Source organism: Limulus polyphemus, unplaced genomic scaffold (assembly GCF_000517525.1).
Source record: "Limulus polyphemus unplaced genomic scaffold, Limulus_polyphemus-2.1.2 Scaffold4455, whole genome shotgun sequence".
Classification (NCBI taxonomy): domain Eukaryota; kingdom Metazoa; phylum Arthropoda; class Merostomata; order Xiphosura; family Limulidae; genus Limulus; species Limulus polyphemus.
The window spans coordinates 38,171-48,785 of NW_013670065.1; the positions used below are offsets into that span (position 1 = coordinate 38,171).

Here is a 10,615-nt window from a genome sequence, read left to right on the forward strand (position 1 = left end):
AATGACCATGATGAATCCAATTACAATCTACTGATAAGTAAATGACCATGATGAATCCAATTACAATCTACTGATAAGTCTAATGACCATGATGAATCCAATTACAATCTACTGATAAGTAAATGACCATGATGGATCCAATTACAATATACTGATAAATAAATGACCACGATGGATCCAATTACAATCTACTGATTAAGTAAATGACCATGATGAATCCAATTGCAATGTACTGATAAGTCTAATGACCATGATGGATCCAATTACAATCTACTGATAAGTAAATGACCACGATGGATCCGATTACATGAAAGAAACTCATATTAAGTATGAGAACAATTATGTAAAGTACCCAGTGTGAGCTTGAGCTTTTATTCACTACTTACTTGGATGCTAGTCGAGACACTTGATTCAATTCATAATTCAACAATAATAATAATAATTTTGAAATGATAAAAAGTAACTTAACACCAAACACTTAAAAATTAGGATATGATCATTCTACAAGTTCAGTGAGAAAAATGGATTCCTATCATATGCTGATATCTATTATTTTTAATACAGTAAATCCATTAAGATTAAATCCATTATTTCAAACTTTTCATTCTTTTCCTTAACAAGCTACCTAAAACGGGCTAAAATTTGTTAACATATTAACTAAAATCAATTATGGTTTGAAATTTGTAACGGACAAATTAAGAGAGGTGTGAAAAAACAGCTAATATCTAAGTAATTTCTTTTTATACAATTAATATTATGTTTTTATACAGAAAGTGATGTTAAAATTTACGTTATCAACCCAGCATTAGAAAGATTTGTCTATGCCTTCTTTTATCAGTAGCTTTGAAATTTAAAAAAAATCTTGGCACGAGCATGAAGAAACGAATTAATGAATTAAAGACAAATATGAAAGAAAAAAGTCAAAATAGAATACGTTTACTTAGCATTCAAACACATCTCAATAGTTAACATTTATTTTGAGATCCAACATGTATAATTCAAATAAAAAGTCTTTTGAAATACTTCTTTCTGAAATAACTTGCCTAGGAATTGACTGGAAACTTTCATATATTTTTTTATCATTTTTTAATCACTTTTAAACCCAATATTCTTTACAAAAGTATTAAAAAAATAACATTTTATATTAGCCTACGAACATGGGTGGAGTCAAAGTGTTATAACCTTTTACAGAATGCCATTTAACGTGGAATTATGTATTTGATATCAGAGTTATATTTTACACTACATTACTGATTTGGCAAAAGTTTGCAGTCGAGGAGAGATACAATATACAGAGATACTGAAAAAAACAACAACTGAGATATGCATCTTGGAGATTCTAGTGGTCAAGCAAATACACTATGCAAACTATACAGTAGGTAAAAGTATGTTTATCCTTCACAAGAACATCACCTGGTCAGGGCCTGAGTCAGACTGATGTCATCAATTTATATGAACATCTTGAGTACAAATAACATTTGTCACTAATCTACTTTTTTGTTATTGTAGGTTTCAATAAAAGTTAGCCACATTCCACAGAGATACACTTAGTAAGTTCAGAATTATAGTTAATATTCCTTCTCCAATATGGGGTCAGTCCAATGACTTAATGCTTAATGTAGCTTTAAGCTTCTCCAGATCATTATGCTTGAACAGGTTGGGTTATATCTAGAGAATTATTGAATACAAGTCTAAGCAGTGCATATTTTCATTGTGTAGATCATTAGTTAGGCTACATTTAGAGCGTTATGTTTAGTCTTGAGCTCATAATCTTATGAAGAACATTGAATTGTTCAGAGGACTTACACCTGTGATGGAAAAATTGTCCTGTAAGAATAGGTTAAGATCTCTGAAATCGTTTTCTCCTGAAATAAAAAGAGTTAAAGGGGATTTGTTTGAGGTGTTTAAGATTGTTAATTGATAGTGTTGATGCATCATCTTTTTTCAAACTTAAAGGTGAGAATAGTAGGACTAGGGGACACAAATATAAATTTTGGCAGGGTAAGAACCATCTTCAGCTAAGACAGTTTTATTTTTCCAACAGGGTGGTTGACATTTTAAATGCGATGCCTTCAGATGCTTGTTATCAATTTTGTGCAAAGCTAAACGAGGGCTATCTGCACTAGCTGTCCCGAATTTAGCAGTATAAGACTAGAGGGAAGTCGGCTAGTCATCACCGCTTACCATCAACTCTTGGGCTACTCTTTTAGAAACGAATAGTGGGATTGACCATCACATTATAACACCCCCATGGCTAAAAGGGCCAGCATGTTTGGAGTGACGAGGAATCAAACCCGCTAACTGCAGATTGCAAGTCAAGCACCCTAACCACTTGGCCATGCCAGGCCACCTTGAGATGTGGTGGATGCAGTAAATTAAGGGTCTAAGGGAAGGATTGATAAATATTTGAATAATAAGGGCTAGCTTTGAGTGTTTTATTTTTATTTAAAGTTTAGTGGATGAGACTGACAGCTTACATGGATCAACAGGTCCCTTGTTGTCCTTAAATTTTATGTTATGTTACACATGTAGCTTGCTCTGATCAGAAGTCAATATTAGTATTCAGTGTACAATTTAACTTTTAAATAATATCTTATAGGGCCATTATTTACCACTGCCTTAGAATATTATACAATTGTACTCATAAAGTTCGATACTTCACACTATGTTTAATTATTCGTATTGAAATTTACTTACCTAAGAATCACAATCACACCATCAAACACATTGAAGCCATTACTAATGTAACCAAAAATGCCTTCAGCTAGGATTTTAAGCAGCATTTCAAAGCCAAAGATGCCAGTAAGAATCAAATTACACACTTCCACTGCTAAAGTTAATTCCTCCGGCTGAAATAAAAGAAATAATTCAAAGTAAGAAACAATAGTGTTTATTATCAATAACATTCATTAAAACATATAATTTTTTCAATGAAATAATTTTTGAAGCACATCACGGCATGAACAACAACACACACAAAAGCTCAGACATATCTATATTCTATGATCCTAATCAATTATTCATAAATTGTACAAAGAACACACAGTCAAATCTTCTGAGAGGTCATTACTATTTTAATATTTAAAACAGCTTTATACAATATTTCACTTTAGATTTACTAAACTTTTTAATCTCTCTCTTGTTTCAGTCCACTGAGAAACACGATTACACTTACTTATGCATCATTCAAACATCTCCGTAAACTGCAACAAAAATTATGTGACTCATTACAGTACATTCTGATATTTACTAGTTTATTTTTCAGTTTCTTTGAGTTTCCATCAAATTATAAGTATGAAGATGATTCTAGAAGGTTGACTAGAACAATAAGAGAATAGACTGTAATTCTATATTCTGGAGAAACTTGTATACACAACACAATCACTACCAAGATGAGTAAAAAATAAAACAGATAAATGTAAGCACATGATGTGCTTATAATGGATAAAAAGAACCTGTTCGAAATTCACTGATGCACAAATAAGACAGCAACTAACGAGTTCATAAAGCAGCGTGGAAGAGAATGGTTTGAATGCTTCATGTGCTGTTGCTATGGTGGAATTTTTCAACTGTGATTTATTATTTATTGTTTGACAATAACTTGGGAGTTTAAACTCAAATCATCTGGACTGTTAAGCCTAAAGCAAACTTTATTCTTCAACACACACATACATGGAGCCAAGAAGATTTGTATGTAACATCAGAGGGTATCAGGAGAGCAAAATTCCAAAGTTAAAAAATTATATAGCTCATAGATTCAGAGCTCACTTCAAATTCTAAAAGGAAAATTTTGTGCATACTTATAATAACGAGACACTTGTGTAAATAATTTTGTTTCATTAAAAATCTTGATGATATACTGAACACATGGGCAAGATTTGGAACTAAAATGACGGGGATAAAAAAAAGTATTGACTAAACTATTACAATTATCGTGTATGTATACTATATCCCACACACACACAAAAAGAAGCTGGAGAGGGCACTTTCTCCTCCTTGCCCTCTCTGTAATCCCATCTACAATTGAGCACTGACGATGCTTCAAAACTTCACATTTAAAGTAAACAAACAGATGAATGAAATAAATAAATATTACATTTACCTGGTTATGATATTCAATACCCATACCCAGTGTGTTTATCAAAATTGCTGTGAGAATTCCTCTTTGAAAATACTTATGGTCAACAAAAAACTTGAGCTTAGCCTGATGAGGTTTCCACCAATAACAGAAGCTCTTAGTTGCTCCATGTTGCAATGCTGCACCATCATATTCTCCTTCTGACTCAGACCAAACACAGTCTAAATGACTAACATGACCTCCTTTCTCCATCTCAACGTCACAGAGAATAACTGGAGCTGAATGATGTTTTTCTCCTGAGAAGCGAAAGCAACATACGTTAATGTATCATATAAAAACCGTATCATGCTTATATGGTCAGAGCAAAATCTAGTTTCCTAAAATCACTTTTACAGAAACAAACAATCGTTTGATGAATGAGCTGATATGTGTATGTGTAGTCAGCAAACTAAGTGTATATTAAAAATTGTAAACTAACAGTTACACCCACACTATAAAGTGGTCTGTCCGTGGGTGTGTGTGTTTGTCTGTAATAAAAATATAATTTCCCGACTTCTTGTCACCAGGTATTCTTAGGTATGCCTTTTATTATCCAATTTCACAAGTTTGACAGCCATTTGAATTTTCACCTTTACTACTGCCCTAATGCCTACTTCTCAAACTCTGATCACCGTGAACTTTTAGGGGTTTTGTGATACAGCCTATACCTCCAGGACCCCTAGAATTACAAGTTTTAGATAATAGGTAAACTAATATGGAGAAGTTGGCCAGTGAGGGTGAATTTCTAGAAAATGTTATGTCAATATTCAATAGATATGCATGGTAAATGATGCACACATACTCCACCCCACCATCTGTATGAAGCCAATGAAATAAATGCCACTTGTGGTGTTGGTGTCTTTGCTAGTAATCATAAAGACAACATCCTCATCATCATAATTTTAAACATTTCAACAAAATACTTTCAAATTTTCAATGTTCCCTGTGACCAATCTGTAAGCATTAGATTTTTTAAATCCACAAAACACACGACTTTTTAATAACTTCAACGTATATAAACGCAAGTTTGAGTTGTTAAATAATTATATATTCCTCTACAAATTTAGCACATCAAAATTTATTTATTTTTTTGTGTTAGGTCTCAAAATAATCCAGAATTAACATTAAATTTTGATCAAAAACAAACTACTTACATAGATCAGAGCTAAAAAAATTAACCCATCAGTGAATATTGCTAATACAGTGTTCTAATTCTGTGCATAAAACAAAAACTTACATTGATTAGAATTTGTTGATCTATCATTTCAGTATGCTCCCTGTTAATCATATTTTCAGCCATAATGAACATTTTAAAGGTCTGCATAATGAAGAAAGATCATGCAGTTGCTTATATATGCTGTAATTAAGTTTCTATACTTTTTACGTGTATCTTTTTTTCATCTTGTTTAATTATAATTTGTAGCCAAATTATAAATAAAATTGTTAATATATTATTAAGATATGTAATTAATCTTCTTACCAATTATTAGTTGTATTTTAGTAACTTAGGTTATGAGAGAATGAATTTAGGGTTATCTCTCTTATGGTTCTAGTGATCACTGCTCCTAATAACAGCTATAAAGTGACTAGTTCTTTTGTGAAATTACCTTTTAGGTTATTAGCTAGAAAAATTAAGTTGAAAATATACCCGGGTAAATCTAATTGTCTTACTCTTGTTGAAGATAAACACAATGACATAGAATACACCTAAAGGTTCTTTTTGTGACAAAAAATAATTATGATAATGTGTGAATAATTTGGGTGACATACGCATGTTTTATGTATCGTATCAGCCCGCTATTAAACTGAAATTTGTGTTATAATCTGTAGTCTTTATAATATTAAAAACACCCTACACTAACAAGTATACTGTATACCCTTTCTTAAAGTTGAGTAGAACCTCTGCATAGCATAATTACTGGCCAGACTAGCTGCTAGTGCGGCACTCTGAGCTCCTGTGAAAACAAGTAGTTCAGCACATGTGAGTGGAGATGTGCCACAAGAAGTGTCGGAAGGTTGCTGGGTAACTTGTAGACTCACTTGTTTAGGAAGAGACTGTTGTTTCTTAACTGACAGTACAGGTTCTGCAAGCATACAAACAAAAATGAACAATTATATACATACATGTATATGCTCGTCCCCCTGTGGGTTGGTGGTAAGTTTATGGACTTACAAACCAAACTCCAGGGTTTCACTTCCCCATAGAGGACAGAGCACTAAAAACATAACAACAGCACATATATACTCAAACAATAAAGATGCTGAAATAACTACCTCACCATGCAAAGTACTACCTTTGGGCCTAGACACCTATAACTGTCGACAACTTTGTTTTTATAAGAGAAATTTATTTTATACAATCAGCTCTTCCCAATATCTAATTATACTGGGGGTATTTGTAAATGTTATTGTTCAAGGAGCTATTGAAATCTTTGACACTGGTAATTAAAATTAAAGGTCCCAGAATCTGGGAGTGTACCTACTAGTCCAATTCTCTTAATTAGAAAATGCTCAATTATTAACATTAATCTAATTTTGTGAACAATTCTTAACTTTTTCATGAAAACCATATGCACCCAATTAATCTCCTGTTAGGCACCTTATTAAAAGGTTCTTGGAAGTTATAATATACATCACATGGGCATAACCAAAGGTGTCTTAATGGTCCGAAAAGTCTTAATGGTCTGTTATCTTCTGTTGTTGTTTTTTACTTAATAAACACTTGGAAATCATGTAAATCTCTTAAATTATTTATGCATGAAAAAAGATTCAATTTTTTTTTAAATAAAACATTACCCACCCCCACTCTGTACTGCTGGCTACACCCCTGAATCTGGGATGCGTGCTTCTGTTTAGAAAAAAAAAAAACTTAAACGTGTTGTTGCATCATAATAAAGCTTTTCTGAAACCATGTTAGATCAAAAAGACAAGCATAATAATTTCTCGAATGCTTTTCTGAATGATGTCTGATCTTGCTACAAACAAAAGTCAAACTAACTGACCCGTAGTTTCTTATTTGTAAATCCTTCCTCAACTTCTTGTTTTTATGAAACACAGATCATAGTAGAAATTTTATACAATTGGCAGAACTTTGATCTGTGTTAAAAAGACTTTTGTAACATAAAAGCTAAACTCTTAACTTTTTGCTTAGCTTCTTCAAGATGTAAAATAAACCTTGTTAGGATCAGGATATTTAATCTAGCATTTTCGCAAGGTTAGCTACATTTTTTTGCTCAATAATAAACATCTTTTTAGATATTTTAACCCAATGTGCATAGGTGGGGGTCAAAGTGTACATGCCAAGACCTTTTACAGAGTGCCATTCAACATAGTATTATGTATTTGATATCAAAGTTATCAATTATATATTTTACCCTATACTACTGATTCAGTGACAGTTTGTGACTGGGGAGATTAAATACCAGATACAGTATAAATGACAGCTAAAAAAAGTGCAGATTTGCATTTTGAAGGTCCTAGAAGTTATGCAAATACAATATGCAAACTGTAAGATGGACAAGAGTATTTTTGTTCATCAAATGACTATCACCTTGCACACCGACTTGTAAGAACCAGAGTCAGACTGATGTCAGCGATTCACGGACATTTCTTGAGTTCAAATACTCTTGTAACATATTTGATTTTTTGTGTAACAAGACTTTTAAATCTTACTAGAAACTCTCCACATTTTGCACAGATATAAATTCAGAACTATAGTCAAAATTATTGCTGCAATATGGGGTCGTGAGTTTTAAGTTTGATTTTTTTTCAACTTCATTCCCGAAGTGTTTAAAGACCAGGGAAACAGATTTAGATATCAAAACATAAAAAAAGTTAACTACAATATATTTATGGTGTTTTTAGTTGTCATTTACTCCTCACAGTAAATCTATATTTATATAGAATTTGACGAATACGTAGCACTGATGCTACTAATCGATTCTTCTTAATTATTTTGTGGACAAACTGCTTAAAATACAACAAAATATACATGGAACCACTTGATTTACCACTAAGTTATACCCATGATCAGTTGATTATAGGTTCATTGTGGTGTGTAAAGAACAATTAAAATCATCATATTTATAATGTACTCCCGATCAACTTAGTCTTTTCCTTTGATTTCCCTTGTCCAGTCTCCAGGGTAACTTATGAGAAGTAGAATTCCCTGAAACTGGTATATATCGGGGACAACTTGAAGTGGTAAGTCAAATGATAACTTGGGCTTCATACTTATATTTGAACTATTATATGTGTACATAATCACAGAACTCCAATAATTTGTTTTTTCTACAAACAGCAAACATTCAATATCCTACTAGGGTATAACAGGTTGAATTTCAAGCACAGATTGTAATAATTAATTCAAATAGAAGATACTGTTTCATAAAAGTAACAAAATGAATATGCTTACAAGTGACATGTTCACTATAACTTTACCTTGGCACTCAACAGAAACAGGAATTTCACTTATGGAGGAATTTTCTGGACTGCAAAGATTGCTTGGTACTTTGAGCAAGCTTGGTCTTCTTGGTGATGATGTGGGATCAATATCCGAGACCTCGGGACTGGCACATGGAGCTACAGATGATTCACAAGGAGACCACACAACAGAATTTTCGGGTGTTTGGGACATATGCACACACGAGTTAGAATTGGAATTAATGGAATCAAAATTATTATTATTTGAAATATCATGACAGGATTCACGATGTTTCATTGAACTCTGTCCTGGCTGCCAAGGAGGCCTTTGATGCCTCCTTTGTAAGGAAGTTGAATGAGACAATTCTTCTTTTCCATGTTTCCGACGCATTTGTTTGTACCACTGTAGGAATCTCCGTCTTGCACGACGTCCGAGATGAGCTAGATATTTTACCATTTCTGTGTAGCAGCTCAGTGGCTGTTCTGATGCACTGGTATTAGCAAGAGTACTTGTTGATTGAAAGCGAGCACGTTCTTGTTTCATTCTCTTCAGTTCTCTCTTTTTTGTTTCGGAAAATTGTGTTGCGATCACAACCAAGCAAAGGTTGATCATAAAAAATGATCCAACCTAATAATTTAATTTCTGTATTAGTGTAAAAAACATTTCAAGTAGCTAACAGTAAACTTTCTATTGAAAAACATTCAACACTTTTTTTATTGTTCAAGCAAGTAATATTAACTCTTAAAGCAGCCTGCGTGTTAACAATGATGAAGTTTATTTTAAATATACAGTTTACAGATTCCTAAGCAACTTTAAATTTTTATACCAAGTATTTAGATTAACGTGAGATTAACAAGATTACAAAAATAATGAAAAACAATAATGATTCTAACTCATCTATAATGTTGAAGGTAGAAAATGTAGTTCATGAAATACATCTGGTAGAAAAATGTTCAAAGTCATTAGTTTAATTCAACAAATGGACAATTTTGGACATAAACCTTTACATGAAAAAGGCAATAAGTGAAAAGAGACTTCTGGACTGGGACTTGAACCCAGGACCTCTTTATAACTAACTACTTGATCATAACGTAATATGGTAATCATACTCCCAATGAGAAACCTTAAGGGTGAACAGTGATGGAGATGTCTTGTACTCTTGGCTAGCTCAGTAGTAGAGCATTGGCCTTGTTATCAGAAGATTTGATTTCAAGTCCCAATCCCAGAGTCTCTTTTTCACTTGTCAGCTTTTCCCTCTTAACAGTTTAATTCAATTATGTGGAACATTTCAGTATGTGTATACTTTAAGACAGTGTTTAAGTCCTAGTCTGAAATTCATTTTAACTGTAAGAGAACCACCCAAAGAATTCTGTTGTAATTAAACAAATTGTTCCTAAAGGTAAAGTTAACCCTTTTCAACAGAACAACATGAAAGACAGCTTACCACAATAAGTAACATGAAGTACATCCAATCCCAAAATGAATGAGCATCTTGGACATAATACATTATATCTGTCCAGCCTTCTAAGCTAATTACCTACAGTAATAAAAGAGAAAGAATATGCTAATTACTCAAATCTAACCACAGATGTTTACTGGTGCAACTATAGCATGGATTCTACAGAGATATTTACACTATAGCATGGATTCTACAGAGATATTTACACTATAGCATGGATTCTACAGAGATATTTACACTATAGCATACAATCTACACGGATATTTACACTATAGCATGCGATCTACACAGATATTTACACTATAGCATACGATCTACACAGATATTTAAACTATAGCATGGATTCTACAGAGATATTTACACTATAGCGTGGATTCTACAGAAATATTTACACTATAGCATGCGATCTACACAGATATTTAAACTATAGCATACAATCTACACGGATATTTACACTATAGCATGCGATCTACACAGATATGTACACTATAGCATGCAATCTACATGGATATTTACACTATAACATGCGATCTACACAGATATTTACACTATAACATGCGATCTATACAGATATTTACACTATAACATGCGATCTATACAGATATTTACACTATAG

The 10,615-nt window shown here is 32.7% G+C and overlaps 1 protein-coding gene across 1 annotated transcript in view; it reads right to left on the bottom strand.

Moving 5' to 3' along the window:
• LOC106471171 (voltage-dependent T-type calcium channel subunit alpha-1H-like) overlaps positions 1-10,615 on the bottom strand; it is a gene marked incomplete at both ends in the record, with an annotated part of 63,840 nt that overhangs the window by 37,126 nt on the left and 16,099 nt on the right. The window contains 5 exons of the mRNA XM_013931759.2: positions 2,698-2,849; positions 4,103-4,374; positions 5,995-6,201; positions 8,558-9,167; positions 9,985-10,077. Of these exons, the coding sequence (XP_013787213.2) occupies positions 2,698-2,849; positions 4,103-4,374; positions 5,995-6,201; positions 8,558-9,167; positions 9,985-10,077 (1,334 nt within the window). The remainder of the gene's footprint in view (positions 1-2,697; positions 2,850-4,102; positions 4,375-5,994; positions 6,202-8,557; positions 9,168-9,984; positions 10,078-10,615) is intronic.